Source organism: Diceros bicornis, chromosome 10, assembly GCF_020826845.1.
Source record: "Diceros bicornis minor isolate mBicDic1 chromosome 10, mDicBic1.mat.cur, whole genome shotgun sequence".
NCBI classification, from domain to species: domain Eukaryota; kingdom Metazoa; phylum Chordata; class Mammalia; order Perissodactyla; family Rhinocerotidae; genus Diceros; species Diceros bicornis.
The window spans coordinates 44,538,522-44,555,514 of NC_080749.1; the positions used below are offsets into that span (position 1 = coordinate 44,538,522).

Genomic DNA, 16,993 nt, shown 5'->3' on the forward strand with positions numbered 1-16,993 from the left:
GAGCCAGGATTTGAACCTCAGTTTGCCTGACTATAAGGACTGAGTTCTTAACTCAATTCTCAATCTCGTACCGTACTGCTTCCACAGAGGAGGAAAGATGCTAGCCGATTTAGAGGAGGCATAGAGTGTAGTCCAGTGTGACTAGAAGAGAGAATTGGAGGAGATCTACAGTGGGGGATGGAGCTGAGAAGGCAGGTTGGGTCCAGATCTGGTGCTAAGAGTTTGGATTCTGTCCCTTGGCCAGTGAAGAGCTGGCAAAAGTTTTTGAGGAGGAAGATGGTGTTGGATACATACCATGGTGGTATTACTCAAAATGGTATATGATTCTCCTGTTTCAATATTATAGAGTATTATATTATCATCTGTGGATTGATGAAGATATTCTTGTCCTTTAAACAAGAAGGAAAACAAACCATGAAATGATCTTCCTTAACATGAAATACATTTACAACAAAGAGAAACCTCTTTTATTTTACAGACCTACTTTGTTTCTTCTCCCTGTCCAGTACATGTTGTTTTTTCAGATTTAAATTAATGTTGAGGGTGCAAGGGAATAAAGGATGCTTTCTTCTACTTTACACAAAGATGCCATATTTGCTAGTAGCAGCCTATTCTAACCAGTTCAGGGTGCTCAGGAATAAAATTGGGTTTTATCTGTGTTACAAAGAGGATAAACTAGTTAAAAATGGTACATTTCTTTTGTAATAAAAAAGTACGTTGGGGTTGGGTTTGATTTAGTTTAAAACCTATTTTGTGTGCATTTTCTTTTCTAAAGAGAAAAATGAAAATATTCAATGTTTAGTGGCACTTTAGATATAAACTATAATGTCATAAACTATTTAGTCGACCTTACCATTTGTCAGATTAGACTTATTTGGCGACATCTTATTTTGAAAACCTGTATGCAAATATCAATTTTATGGCCTTAAAGGATTTGTTGTCAGAGTGAGATTTGTCCATTTCCCAGATTAACAATGGGATTTCTCTTTTGCTAAAATTCTCATGACCTCTCTTAAATAGGTGCGTATCTCGCATTCTGAAAAGCTATACCATGCACTCAGATTATTCCAACAATGCATTCTCAACTTTTACTTTTCTGCTAAAACTCTGAATGGCATCATTACCATTGGGTAAATCCAGTCTAAATGGTTCTGTCAAAAGTGCTTTGGAGGCCACTTGGCTTATCTAAACGATTGCTCTTTTTTCGTATTTCAACTGATATGGCTTCTGTTACCATAGAGATGTATTGGCACTAAAAACAAAAAACAAAAACATACATTTAAAAAAACTCAAAAGGTGAAAAAATAATTTACTTACCTGAAATCCAGTTTGGAAAGAATGTTTTATAAGAAAATGTCCCATTTAAAATATCCTTCAATGTGAGTGCTCTTCTTGTACTTTTTTCTGAGTTCTGAACTTCAGGGGAGGAGGAAACATATTATTACTAAAAAGGTTAATAACTCAAATAAATTCTAAGCCTGTCTCGATCTGTTCTTTCTCATATAATGAAAAGATCTGCCATTTGCTAAACACTTGTTTAACTCCTGTCTTAATAGCTACTTATCTCCCTCTTTATAGACAGGGTAACTGAGGCTTAAAGAGGTAGTTTGATTGCCTGGAAGGGAAAACTGCTTGGAAAATGTTGAGGAGTATGAAGGGTAAACAGGAGCACCATGCTGAGCAGTAGAGATGTTATTCTTTAGGCGGTGAAGAGTTGTCAGAGATTTTGAAGAAGGAAAACGAGATGAGGTTCCAACAACTCTAGGCCTTGCAAAGCTGGGATTGCAGGCCATGCGGGTTTGACTGGAAACCTAGCCTTTTAAGCAGTTCACTGTATTCCCTCATTTCCTCACATATGTTTGCCTTAGATTTTTATTGATTTATTAAGGATGAATTTTAGCATCTCAGTTGGTCAGATGAGATCAGCCAGAATCTTTTCCTTCAGACATCTCAAGAGAGGCATTAATGAAGATTGATAATTTCTTATCTTGACAAAGGAGTTTTATAAAGAGAAAAAAAAGACCAGGAGAAAAGAAAACCACACCGTCTAGACAAATAATCTTAGAAATTCCAAGAGTGGAGGTTTTCCATATAAGAGCTAACCTAATGTATCTCACAAACCACAAGCAAACTTCACCTATATTTGAATCCTCCAAAACAATTGTGTTTTTCAAACATGACTGTATTCTCAGAACAAACTCATTCTAGAGCCCTGACACAGTCAGATCCGCCAGATGGGTAGTATAACAACCAACTTCCAATCCTCCTTCATATCCATATTGCCACTCTCCATCCCTCCCTCCTTACCCCTTCTCCAAGCCACCACTTCCAGAACCAAAACTGAGAAGAATGTCCTATACCTTAAATAGCATTTATGAATCTGGCTTTTGCCCATGTGAAAATAAAACTGTCGAAGATGAGAGCTGTAGCTTTCTTCTCCTGCTAAACTCTTCTATAGCTGTCCATAACTCTTAGGATAAAGGCCAAGAATGTTAGTCTGGTCCATAGGCCCTAGGTGGTCTGGGACAGCCTACCCCTGTAGCCCCTTCTTGTCCTTTTCTCACTACCTTCTAGTCTCCAAACACGCTGGGCTTTCTGTTCCTTAAACACTCATTTCTTTCTCCATGGCTTCTGCCCCTCTGTCCACCCTCTCCCTTCTCCTTATAACTTGTATTCAGCCTTTAGTGCTCAATACAAGGGCCACTTCCTCTCAGAAGCCCTTCCTGACTCCCTGGTGTGGGTTTGGTTCCTTTGTTATACATTGCTATATTCCATGTTCTTTTTTTTCTGAGCATGGGTCTTGGCTTGTAATCATGTATGTATTCAAGTGGTTATTTTATTAATGTTTCTCCACCTCCCACTGTATTCTCAAAGCAGTCACCAGAAGACCAGGGGCCATAGCTAGTTTTGCTCACCATCACATCCCCAGTGTCTAGCACATAATAGGCATTTAATAAATACTTGTTGAATGAATGAATACATAAATGTAGGACAGATGTATGGATGGATGGATGGATGAGTGGGATTTGTGCCCTCTTCTTTACAGAATATTCCACTACAAATTTTCTGTATGGCTTTGCTAAGTCAATCTCTGATATCACAGCTTGCTCACCTGTAATACAAAAGACTGGACTAGAAACTGCTGATAATCCCTTCTAGCTCTACCATACTAGATTTGAAATTTGAGGCTCAACAAGCTATAGTAACCTTGTTGTTACATAAAGGTACTGCCATGTGATAAGAGCCAAATAACCAACTGGATAATAGCATCTTCTGTTATTTTAACTGATTTACACTGATGTATCTATGATCCACACACTTGATTAGGACCATGGATTTTTTTTCTTAATTTACTAAAAATTATTCTGGTGGCTATAAGAACACAAGTTACTGGTGAACCCCTTTGCAACCAGACACTAAATACTTAATAACATTAAATTATTCTATTTTTTTAAATAATCATCTTCTTATATTCTCTTCGCATCCTAAGTAAGGTTGTATGTCATGCAATTATTTATAATGAAAGTTCTTCTATTTAATTAAATGGTCTTGTGCAAAATTCATACCACTGATTTTGTAATTCTCATTCAATGAATAAGGGGCCATTTTACTACAATAGCATTAGAATAATTGCTAAGTATTTTAATTCAGTTTTATTTAACTCTCCTAAGAGCAAATTGCAATCTGTTTCTAATGTAGTCAAGAGGAAACTCTAACACTATCTATCTATAGTGGAAATTATTTTCCATTTGAGATATATTTAATTTGCGTCTACACAACCCTGAACATCTAGATGAAAAATCTTACAATTTAGTGAATCCCTTTATTGTAAATATCAAAAAAAACACTAGATAATTGTTTTTTTAAAAAACTTTTTTGAGATTAGTTTAATAAATGAATATAATCTTGGTGATGTCTTTTTTTGTCTAGTGTAAATAATGCTTTGATTATGGCTAATGACTTATATAATAAACTTTCCTATTTAATTATCCTTGCATATAATTTTCTTGACTTACAATTATGCTTAATGGAGAAATTCATAGCTACAATTAGTCTTCATTTTTATAGAAGATTAAATTAAGTAAGATAATTCAAGTGAAACATTTAGCTCTTGCTTGACACATGGTAAGCAGTCAATAAATATTAGCTTTTGCTATTATCATAGCTTATCAGGATTCTTCAAACGAATATTTTTAATCAATGTTTGCCAAAATAATCTGACCACCGGAACTTTCATTATTTTGTTTTTGTTTTTGAATATCTACTAAAGTCATGATTTGGAAAATGCAGTTTCAGATTAGACTATTAGTACATACAATTAATGTTTAATTTTATTCAAATATAATGAAATTTATCAATTGTACTTGGAACATTTTGGTTATTGTATAGCTCCATAACTGAAATATCAGTTATGATCATAAATACAGATAGTACTAATATTGCTTATATGGATAAATAAAATTTATTAAAGTCAAGAGTTTCAAATTATGTTTTAAATACCTACTCATTTTCCTTTTAATAATATTAATAATCATGCTGATCCTTATCAGATTTCTTAAAAAGATTTTAAATGTTAGTTATTTACTCTTTTAGAACGTCTAACCTAGATTATCCAGTAAAGTTATATGACAGTATATTTTATATTGCTTCTAGTAGTCATTTATTTTAAATGGGTATACAGTAGCTATAAATGCCAATAATCTATATAGAGAATTTAGCATATGTTGTATTATGACTCAAAATACCTATAAAGCAATTTTAAACATATATTAATTGTACTACTAATTACCATAATGATAATAAGCCCCACTGGCACCCAAGAAGTGATGAGTGGATACGCAGAAAACATATCCAGAGGAGCCAGATATATTTATTTGGAAATAGGGTTCATGGCACAGATTTGGGGTAGATGATTACTCCTAACCTCAGATGTGATGTAGCCAGGGCTTAGAAGGTATGATTATGCTGGAGTCAGTCTTGGCTCAGAGTGAAACCAAATTAAACGGGAAGAATTTAAATTAAACATTCTTCTCTTTTTGCTGAAAATGATCACGTGTTCATAAATGTAATGGAGTAATGTATCTGCTCTGAAATGTTGCATTAGGTTACATACTAAGAGATATAAAACATAAGGTTTACTTAGAATTTCCAATCCACGTTCTGGTTCTTTGTACGTCTAGAAAGATCATAAACGTAATAATGTGTCTCAACACCATCAGTATTGACCCTATATCAGCCACCAAAAGAAATGACCTTCTATTGGGCTCTATGAAAATTTCATTGGCTTATTGCTATCTCAACACTTACCCAAATTTATTGAACATGAAACTTTTTTGTCTCTCTATTTATGTGAATTGCATAAGTCATAGGTCTTTACCCTTGAGAGTAGAGTGTGTTAGATTATTCTTATTATTATATGCCCAGCAGCTAGGACAGTGCTTGGCGTATAGTGAGAGCACGAGAAATATTTGTTGAATGAAGAAACAAATCAACTGGACAGATTTTATGTTAATTTGTTTTCACCAATTCTCTCCCAAAGATACACATGCCCTTATTCTCTACCTTCCTGTCCATGTTGTAAATTTCATGTATACACTCTTCTACTTGGACACACCTTCAGTTAAATATGTATCAAAATTTAGTCCTTGGAGTCACTTGGAATTCTTATTTGAAAAACAGATTCCTAGTCCTTATCTCCAACCTCCTGATTCAGACTCTCTAGGGATGTGGCCCTGATAGTTCTCATTTTTACCAAGCCCCGTGGTGATTCTTCTGCAAAGAATTCAAATTTAGTTATTTCACTGAATCTACTTGGTTCAGTGTACTCCTGTGTTTCTCAGTGGACTTGCTACTTGCCTATAAACCCGTGGTAGGTGGGTGGCGCTGGCCTGCTTAGGAATCCATACCTCATAGACATAGACTCCCCACATCTAAGTGTTGATTGTGGCTTTTAAGGAATGTTAGTGGTTTCCTTTAATGTTTATGCCTCTATTAGTCCTCTTGCTCATTGTCTTTTGAGGCTATGTCCAAATGAACTCCTTTTTAGGTACATTCTCTCTGTTGATCCTTGAGGAATGGAGAAAGGGCAAGGGGATTAACTCTGCTCCAGATTAGATTTAAGCAAGATTGCAGGAAAAACATTTTGGGGGTCATTGTTTTCTGGTGTTTTGAATGTGTGTGTGTGTGCGTGTGTGTGTAAATCAAGTATACAATGCATCTTCATGGCATCAATCACACTAAACAAATTCCAGTCACCTGAAAAATATTTCACTAATAATTATTGAATGAATAAATAGATTTTCATGCCCCTTCCAAATCACATTTTAATATTGAAATCTAATGTTTTGATTATTTTGGAAGTTTAGTATTGGCATCTATAATTTTTAAACTCTAAATAGTTGAGCAAATGTAGAAATGAATTCTGAAAGCATCTCTCTCTTCCATACATACTGACACTTACTTGATTAACACTTAATTCCTGACAATGCCCTTATATTCAATTTGGCCCATCTTTAGCACAGTTACTCATACACTGCTTATACATTCTAATTAACTATACTTTATTTGCATTTTCAACTTAGTAAAGCAAAGCTGAAAATTATTTCAACTACGAATCCAAGAAATTATAATTCACAGAAATAATTCACAAGTAAGTAGTGATTCACTATTCTCTTAATTCCTTCTTAAAACTTTGTGCTTCTTCTTTATTAGGATTCTGATTCTATTTCTGCCATTTAATTTTCTAGTCCTGCAACACTGGGAATAAGTGTCAGAGCAGAGACATCTGATGTTAGCTCTAATATTCATCATAAACTAAATGAGAAAATGTGGTGCATTAAGTGGGCACACAAATGGCTGGCAGGTCCTTTTGTTCTCACTTTCATATTTGATTAGGAACTGATGCTTGTGAGGCCACCCCAAGGAAAATGACATGGACTCCCAGGCACACTGTGCCTGTGTTTCTGCTGTCTCTGCAGAGATGCTGTCTATGAGGAGGCATGACCTCCAGCCACTGCATCAGGCAGTGTTTGTTTCTGGAGTGAGCACCACAGGGTCAGGTGTGGAAATTATTGGGGTGGGAAGTATACTATTTACAAACTAATATTATATTTGGGCAAAGGCTGCCAACTTTGAAAAAAATGGATCTGAGATAGCTTTAGACCAATAATAGGAAGTGTCATAGTTTACTAAGTTCTTATAGGTACCAAGCACTCTACATGCATGGTCCCGTTAAATCCTCACAGCAACTCTCTGAGATAAGTACTACTGTTAACACCATTTTACAGGTCAAGAAATGGAAATTAGAGAGGTAAAGTCATTTGCCTAATACATAACAGAGCTGGGGTTTAAATCCAGCTCCATCTGATTTTAGAGGCTGGGTCCTTTATCACTATACTATGATTTAAAGTGAAAGCACATGTAATAAAACAACAACAACAAACACAAAAATAAGGTCAAGAACCAACCAACACACAAGGGGGTAGAATAATCATACCTAAAAATGTAGGTTAAGAGAAATGAGGCAATTTGAGCTTTGTCAAAGCAGAGTTCGCTATAAAGCTTTTAAGTCTGGTTGAAGAATGTGGTGGTTCCCAACTCTGAAAGTGAGTTTCCTTGGTTCTCTCTACAAACAACACTGAAAAATGTAAGTTATTCAAAGGAACTATCAGGTTTTTTTTTTTTAAAGTCCATTTGTGTACTATGTTATTGTTGTGCTACATTATTTTAATTAGGGTGATTTTTTCATGCTCTAGAAAGCTTTGGGAATTATAGGATATAGACAACATAATGCATAAGAACATGAAAGGTAAATGCCATTTCAGTGACCCTGAAGATGGAAGCAAACCTTGTCTATTTTCGAAGGCCTACTTTGTCTCCTCTGCTAGCTCGTCTTCCTCTAATCTCTACTTTAATGTTTGGTGTGGCTCATATTGGTGCAACTTGGGGCCTGAGGAAGAGCCACTTTCCCCAGTCATTTCATTCTCCCAGGGTTTCTGTTTCATATCCCCAGGCTGACTCCCCCCCCGCCCCCACCACTGCCACACCTGACCCCCACTGCATTTTCTTCTCTGTATTCCAGACCTGCATATTAAACTTCCTCCTTAACATCTCCACTTGCATGTCTCATAGGTACTTCAAAATCAATATGTCCAAAGCTAAGAGAAAAAAAATTCCCATGCTGCCTTTCCAGATTTCTCCAAGTCAGTGGCACTATCATCCATGTAGTTCCTCAATTCAAATACTTGAGAGTCATCCTTGACCTCCCCCTTCCACCACTGCCTTTATCCAACACCCAGGCCTAAACACTCTATCTCCAAAATATCTCTGTTGTGTCTGCTCTTCTCCATTTCTACTGCACCCCCAAGGTAAAGCCATTACTCACGAGGTGGGCTATAATGGACACCTAATCGCTCCACCTGTGACCTCATTCTTGCTGTTTCATTTTGGTTTTGATTTACATTTTCCTAATGACTAATGATGTTGAGCATCTTTTCATGTGTTTATTGCTCATCTTTGGGGAAACGTCTATCCTATGCCCATTTTTAAATTGGGTTATTTGCCTTTGTATTATTGATTTGTAAGACTTCTCTATATATTCTGGATACAAGTCCCTTATCAGATATGTGATGGGCACACATTTTTTTCCCATTTTGTGAGTGGTCTTTTCACTTTTTTGATGGTTTCCTTTGCAACTCAAAAGTGTTAAATTTCAGTAAAGTCTGATTTATGTACTTTTTGTTTATCGCTTGTGCTTTTGGTCATATCTAAGAAACCATTGTCTAATACAAGACATAAGGATGCATTCCTATGTTTTGTTTTAAGAGTTTTATAGTTGTAGCTCTTAAATTTAGGTCTCTGACCCATTTTGAGTTAATTGTTTATGTATGCTGTGAGGAAGGGGGTCCAACGTCATTTTTTGCACGTGGCTGTCCAGTTGTCCCAGCAACATTTATTGAGAAGGCTTTCCCTGTTAAATTGTTATGGCATTCTCATGGAAAATCAATTAAGCATAAATGAAAGGCTTTATTTCTGGACTCTCAATTCTATTCCATTGATCTATATATGTATCCTTATGCCAGTACCACACTGTTTTGATTATGTAAGCTTTGTACTAAGTTTTGAAATAAGGAAGTGTGATTCCTCCAACTTTGTTCTTTTTTTTCGAGAGAGCTATTCTGGGTCCCTTGCATTTCCACATGAATTTTAGGATCAGCTTGTCAATTTCTGCAAAAAAGTCATCCAGTATTTGGATAGGGATTGCATTTAACCTGTGGATAAATTTGCAGAGTACTTCCACGTTAAAAAATATTAAGTTTTTTGATCCGTAGACATAGGATGTCTCTCTATTTATTTAGTTTTTTTTGTATTGTTTATTGCTAATGTATAGAAATACAATAGATTTTTACATGTTGATCTTGTGTCTTGCAACTTTTCTGACGTTATTAGTTCTTGTAGTTTTTTAGTGAATTCCTTAGGATTTTCTATAAATAAGATCATGTCATCTGCAGATAGAGATAGTTTTACTTCTTCCTTTCCAGTCTGGATACTTTTTATTTATTTTCCTTACCTAATTTCCCTGGCTACAACCACCAATCAAATATTGAACAGAAGTGATGAGAGCAGACATTCTGCCTTGTTCTTGATCTCAGAGGGAAAGCACTGAATCTTTCACCAGTGTGATGTTAGCTGTGAGTTTTTTGTAGATGCCCTTTATCAGATAGAGGAAATTCTTCCTATTTATAGGCTGCTGAGTGTTTTTATAATGAAAGGGTCTGGGATCTTGTTAAATCCTTTCTCTGTGTCTATTGAGATGACAATGTGGTTTTTGCCCTTTTTTTAATTAATATGACTTATTGTCATAGTTGATTTTCAGATGTTAAACCAACCTTGTGTTCTGGGGATAAATTCCACTTGGTCTTGGTGTACAATCCTTTTTCTATATTGCTGTATTTGGCTTGCTAGTATTTTGTTCAGGATTTTTTAAATCTATATTCATACGAGATATTGGTCTGTAACTACTATTTTCTATAACTTCTCTTTTTGTGACATCTTTGTATGGTTTTGGTATCATGGTAATACTGGCCTGATAGAATAAGCTGAGAAGTATTCTCTTCTCTTCTATTTTTTGGAAGGGTTTGTGAAGGATTGGTAATAATTCTTCTTTACATGTTTGGTAGAGTTTACCAATGAAGCCACCGGGTTGGGGTTTTCATTTTAGGAGGTTTTTAAATCACTAAATCCATTTCTTTAGTTGTTATAGTTCTATCCAGGTTTTCTATTTATTCTTTTGTAAATTTTGGTAGTTTGTATCTGTCTAGAAATTTGTCCATTTCATGTAAGTTATCTGATTTTTTGACATACAGTCTTTCTATCCTGTTCCTTTAAATAATCCTATTACAGTTTTTCTACCAAGTATAAAAGCATAATCTGTATTAAAAACATTTAATTTAGATACTAAGCAATCCTATTCTTTTTTAATTAATGCAATAAAGGTTAATAAGGATTATAAGTTATTCTGTTTTTACTACATAATTTTTGTTACTTCACAAGGATACTGAAATGAAAAATAAGTTCTTTGCTCTACACATAACAGGCAATAAATTTTAAAAAGACTGATTATATTTGATTATCCTATGGAAAGTGTAGGATAATTTATGTCTATTTTCAATTTGTGCCTACTGTGTTAATTATTGCTGTATTTTAAGTCTCTGTTTGACTGTCTCTCGTTCTTAAAAACTTTTAGCCCTGATTCTACATCCCCAATTTGAGCTTTAGAACATGTAGTTCTCAAGGTATATTTATGACTAGATATTCTTATATAAGTTGTAACACAATCACTTCGGAAATCAGAGACGGGTGAACTCCTCTGCATTATGGGAATCATCCAAAGACTTGGATTATTTTCTAAATTATTTAAAAAAAAGAGAGAGAGACTTTGCCAAGATTTATCTGCTGTGATTTTAAAATCCAAGTGCAAATTGGAGAAATATAATCTGCAAAGTTGATCTATTTACACTCAACTCAAAAGCTCTTTTATGTCCATGAACTTTCTGAACCTTTTCCTCAACCCTCTAGACTTCCCCATATTTCCTCCAAAGGAACAGTGAATAAACAAGCTTAAAACTCTTAAGATGTTTGAGGGAGTATGTTTCACAATTCTTGAATACTGGGAAATTTCAAGCCCTGAAAACATATTCACATCTCCTTTGAAGATGATTTCTTCTCATCTTATTTTACAAAAAGTGATTGTTGAGGTTATAGTAGTAGTAACAGAATTAATAATGATAGTAATAATAACAACAATGGATTTCTGCCTAAAATATAGACATTCCAAATGACATTTCTTCTTACAAAATATTGATTTCTGTTCTATCTAAATTGTTTGTGACTTCAGATATCTTCTGAAATAAATTATATAAGGCAATACTTAGCTAAGTAAGCAATTGCTATAAATTTTATATATGTGTGTGTGTATAATCATAAATACGTATGAATTATACATATTTTACTATGTAAATTTGTTTTCATAATTTTGGCTTCATAGAAATCAGTCTCCTTTTGGTTCCCTGAACTTCCTAAAAACTTTCTTGCTAGTTGGTATCTGCTTTTCCCTCTGTGTTGAGGATTTATCCCCCAGCTTGTGTCCTCCCTCTCCTTAAGGTCTCAGCTCGAATATCATCTCAGAGAAGCTTTCATTGACCACTTTGTTATGGACTGAATTGTGTCTCCCCAAAATTCATAGATTGAAACTCTAACCCTGATGTGACTGTATTTGGAGATAGGGCCTTTAAGAAGGCAATTAAGATTGCATAAGATCATAGTGGTGGAGCCCTAATCCAATAAAATTGGTGTTCTTATAAGAAGAGGAAGAGACACTAGGAGCGTGTGTGCACAGAGAAAAGACCATGTGAGCACACAGCAAGAAGGCAGCCATCTACAAGCCAAGGAGGGAAGCCTCCCGAGAAACGAAACCTGTCTACCCCTTGATCTTAGACTTCCAGCCTTCAGAACTGTGAGAAAATAAATTTCTGTTGCTTAAGCCACTCAGTCTGTGGTATTTTGTTATGGCCGCCCTAGGCGTCACAACCCTCACTCCAGTTGTTCTCTATAGCACTTTTAGGAATTTGACATATTCTGTAAACTTGTTTGTTTACTTGTTTACTATCAAACTGCCCTTCCCCAAGGGCAGAGACCTTGTCATTTGTACCCTAGACCAGTGCCTGGTATTTGGAAGGTGCTTAATAAATAATTGTTGGACAAACAACCAAAGTGTCCACGAGCTACAGTGGACTGGACCTTGTGCTAATCTCAGTTTTTTCACATTCAGTAGATTGTTATTTTTAATCCCAGGAGGAATCCTATACCTCTTTCAATCCAAGGGTAAAAATCCAAATGTTATAGAAGTCAGGCAGATACTATAAATGAATATGGTACCCTGTGCATAATAAAATAGAAAGTTGTAGGGTCTATGACAAACTGGAGAATGCATTGCCCATCTAAAGACAGCAGCTGCATCTCAGCTAACTATACCATGGGCTCGGTGTTGCCAGATCTAATATTTAAAAAGAAGCCAAAAATCTAAATTTTTATGTGAAATCTTCTGAGTTTTAAAAATTGGCAACTAGTACCAATCTGTGTAAAACACTGCAGGCCCAAAACAACAACAATAAGAGGAAACGTGTTTAAAAGTAAACAAGAGGAATTCAGGGAGATCCGAGGCTACACTAACAATGGTTCTCCTTTCACTGAGAGGTGCTGGAGGCACCGCCCAGGAGAACTTGCAATTTCTCTGCACTGCATACCCCCTTTCTTTTTTTTCTTTCACTCAGCTTTATTCTCCATGCCCCCTCAACTTCCTTTATCTTTCTTCTTCCTTCCTTCTCTTTTGCTTCTGCCTCAGAGCTGCCACTGTCCTGTATGAGTATCTTGCACACAAAAGTTTCTGGAAAATATCTGTTGTTTTTGATCCAAGGAGGTGGGAATAGGAACAAGGATGATACCCAGGCATAAAGATTTGCTACACTCAGAATTAAGACGAACCTTGTTGAAATTGAAACATATCACACAAGACGGTCTAGTCGCCATCTTTGTGTGTATATGTATATTAGGATGAAGAACACAATAAAATTCTAGCTATCACTTATAAACAGCTACCATGTTAGAAATTGTAGAAAAATAATAGCTAATATTTATTGAGTGTTTGCTCATCACTATGCGGGAACTCTACACTCAATAGAATTCAAGGAGAAAGCAGATAACTCCTATAATTCCTTTCACAAATGAATATCACAAATTTAGGTCCAGGAATTCAGAAACTATAAATCATGAAGCAAGGCCATATAGAATTTACTTTTGAAAGTCTGGAGCGTTTGTTGCTTTCCAATTCTAGTTTTTTGTTTGTTTGTTTTTTGTTCATCTCACCTCTGTAAACCTCTTGAAATGAGAAGGTCTGTGTGTTTGTCTTTGGGCTCGGCAAAAATGAAGAGAAGGTGTGGAGCTTAGTTTCCACCCTCAGCCTCATTACATCTTCACACAGGAAGAGGGGTGATGTTTGGGAGGAAAAGAAAAAGTGAATAGAAGCAGGAGAATAGAAAAGGAATCAGTTGAAGAGGAGTAGGCTGAGGCCAAGGTGGATAGCCTGGGACTAAGGGACTAACCCACATGTGTTTCCCATTTGGTGAAAATAAACATGGGAAATTTCACAAGTTTCAAAAAGAAAATTGTCCCTTATTTTTATTATTGTGTGAGTGATCTAAACAGATTTTTCTCATTTCACCACTACATTTTCCTATTTGTTCCTAAAATCCTGCCTAATTCCTCCACAGCTCTTGTAATCCTGAGGCTGCTGTTCCCGGGACCCCCTCCCTCCGTGGAAAAGCCCCTTTCTTTTCTTCTCTCACTTAGAGCTGGTGGGAAATGACAGAAATCCTTATCCCTTATTGGTGGTGATGACCATGCATCCACACTGGGTTCTTACCTTGCCCCTCAGAGGGAAATCTAGACTACTGTACCTTTGTTTCAACAACTGGCACAATGATGGGCAGGTAGTTAGTGGGACTTACTTTATTAATATATAAATAAATGAATGAATGTTTCTTAATTGGGTTTTTAAGTTTCTCAAAAGAAGACTGTTCTTATGCTGGCGCATAAATCCTGGGCTACGAGGGCACTTAAGGCAAATGTGAGGTAATGGGATTTCTGAGGAAGTATGAGAAGGCCAACTAGAAGCTGTCCTTTCCAGGCACTGGGCAGACGCGAGAGTGAGAACTGGACCTGAAGCTCCAGACTGGGGATGGTTATGGAGTGGGATGTGAGAAGAAAGGAGTGAAGTCAGAAGAACACATATAACAACAGGGCTGCCTATGCCACCAACTTCAGGGAAGGAGGGCTTCACTCTGGTCCTGCTCAGGAAAGAAGGGGAATGAAGAGTCCCATGTACAAGTTATTTAAGTGACATTCTAAGATCTTCAGCCAATTTAGAATAGAAAGTGAATGATATTATGGTAAAAAAAAAAAATTAGTTCTCAGGTTTTTCATGATTTTTCTGTTTTTGAATGAACAATAAAATTTCATCTAAAGTTTAGTTTGATTATTTCATTCCATCAGGAAATTACTTTGCTCTGAAAGTTATCCTGTTGGTTGAAACAGAAAACTATGTTCTAAATGACATATGACTTTTATAATATATATTAGTTTATAGCATATATTTATGTGTATAATATACATGTCTAAACTTGGGAAGAGGGTAAAGATTGCGATTATATATAATTACACAAATGTCCACATGTGTGTATATTTATACACTATTTGTAAATGTATAAGTATAGTATATTTCTTATTAGAAATTATGGCTCAAATTCCAAAGTGCAAATGCAATCTATCCTTGCCTGTGGACACGGAGGCAGGTTCACAATAAAATCCACACGCTTTTGTTCTCCAAATATTTATTTCTGAGGAAGTGAAGTGTCAATTTCAAGTACTAAAATCAGAGCTAATTTTGAATGGATTAACATTCAACAGGACAATAGGACCTAATCCACCACCTGACAATTGCTGGTATGAGGTAAATATGTCCCCAAAACCACTGAGGTAAAACATTGGTCTGAAAATAATTTTAAATTGAAAAAAATATGAGAAATATGGTGCATAAAGCACATCTCAACGGCCTAAGAATAATTGTGTGCTAGCAGAGAGCAGGAAAAAGGACTGAAGATTAACACTGAAGATACAAGAGCATTGCTTTCATCTTATTGGTTAATCTCTTCATTTTGTAATTCTGTGAAAATCTTATGAGATTTTGAATTTTTCAAAATATTTTTCTATATTTCATTTTTTTAAAGCAACAGATCAAGACTCACACATTCTTTAGCTAAAGTCTTATCATTGATCTTCCTTTACTGTCAGTTGATTTTAACCAAAGATATTTCCCACCTTAGCTATCATAAGCTTTTAATATTTATTAGTACAAACTTTTCCCCCTTCCCTAGACCCGAAGGCACATGACCTGTTATTACCGTATTTTTTTTCCTGTTTTAGAACTTGAGCTTCTTCTCTTCATAAATAGTTTTATAAAAACGTAATTCTCATAATGTCACCAGATTATTTATAGCTAGAGTCTTAATCTAAATTTAAACTAGCCACAATATCAGTCCATACCATCTTCTACTTTTCAGCAAAGTGAAATCAGTGTTAATCTAAGCCTTTTTAAAAGGATCGATTTATCACTAAACATAATGCTTGTTTAATAATATTTAGTCTTCTACTATGATTATTCATTGCTGCTGTATCTAGAACAGCAATTTCATTTTTCTATACAGCTATTCCTGAGATCTCTGTCCTTGACTGCCTTCCTAAATTTTTGGAAAGACTCCTAATAAAAAAACTCCATAGGTTCTGTTTTAACTTTTCAATTCTTACTCATCTTTACTTTCCATGAGGCAATCCAATAATGAGAAGCGAAGTTAGTTAAAAATATTGTCTCTAAAGACCTTTCAAAGCTTGTAATTTAGCATGTATTTTGGGAGGATGTGGGGGTGATACAGAATAGTGCTTAGGTTTTTCTATTGCCGAAATAATACTGGAAATCCCTTCCCACCCTTGCCTTAAATTCCTCAGTATTTCTGTTTGTTCAACAACATATCTGTGTGCTTACATGTCTTCTTAGAAATAACAGACTTACTTTGGAAAATAAGCACTCAGGAAATGTTCAATCACTTGTGACCTTGTATTAGTGCACTTTCCAAGCTTTTCTAGGTAGATAGAGCAAATTAGAGTAAATTCTTACCTCTTAAAGGATGTAAGACAATGCACATTACCAATAAAGCAAGCACGGCAGAGGTGGCAACTCCAAACACAATTTTTAACCATCTCTACATAAAATTAAAAAAAAAAAAATTAGACAAATACACAATTTCTACTAAATAGCAGAAATGGCAAGATTTTGTTTACACCCAAATCCTGTTTCTCCCTCCCCATAAAGCTTTCGATCGTCTTCCACTGATCTGGCTGTAATTGCTGGAATTCCTCCAGCTCTGCAAGGACAAATGTTTCTACATATATTTAGAACAATTCCCCAATCCCAATCCACTCCAGGAAGTACATACTTATGTACAAATCCTTACCTTCTAAACAATAGAAAACTTTGATTGCACTCAATTCAACTCGCCCTCATTCTTTATCGATACCTGAGGCCGCATGTACTAACCTTCATTTTTCCAGATGTTTTTGAAAGTTAGCTAATTCTGACTTCAGAGCGTGGGTCACCAGATCTGTGAAAACCGTTGAAAAGAAGCAAGTCTGTCTTCGTAGTTGGAAGCCAAAGCTAGGACAAGGTTTTTTCCTTTTTTTCCACGGACTTTTGAATACCGTGCCAAATTTCAAAAGATTTCTGTAAAATTAGAAACAGATTTTGGGGGCGTTCTTGGCCTTGAAACGAACTGCGAGTGGCTCAAGGGAGGTTTTATAGCCTTCTCATCCTTGTAAATTCTACACC

At 35.6% G+C, this 16,993-nt stretch overlaps 1 protein-coding gene across 1 annotated transcript in view; it reads right to left on the bottom strand.

Annotated features, from left to right (window-relative positions):
- The window catches only part of FAP (fibroblast activation protein alpha), a 71,096-nt gene extending 54,720 nt beyond the window's left edge, over positions 1-16,376 (bottom strand). The window contains 3 exon segments of the mRNA XM_058548619.1: positions 295-389; positions 1,318-1,416; positions 16,286-16,376. Coding sequence (XP_058404602.1) covers positions 295-389; positions 1,318-1,416; positions 16,286-16,376 — 285 coding nt within the window.
- Between the last annotated feature and the right edge of the window lie 617 nt (positions 16,377-16,993).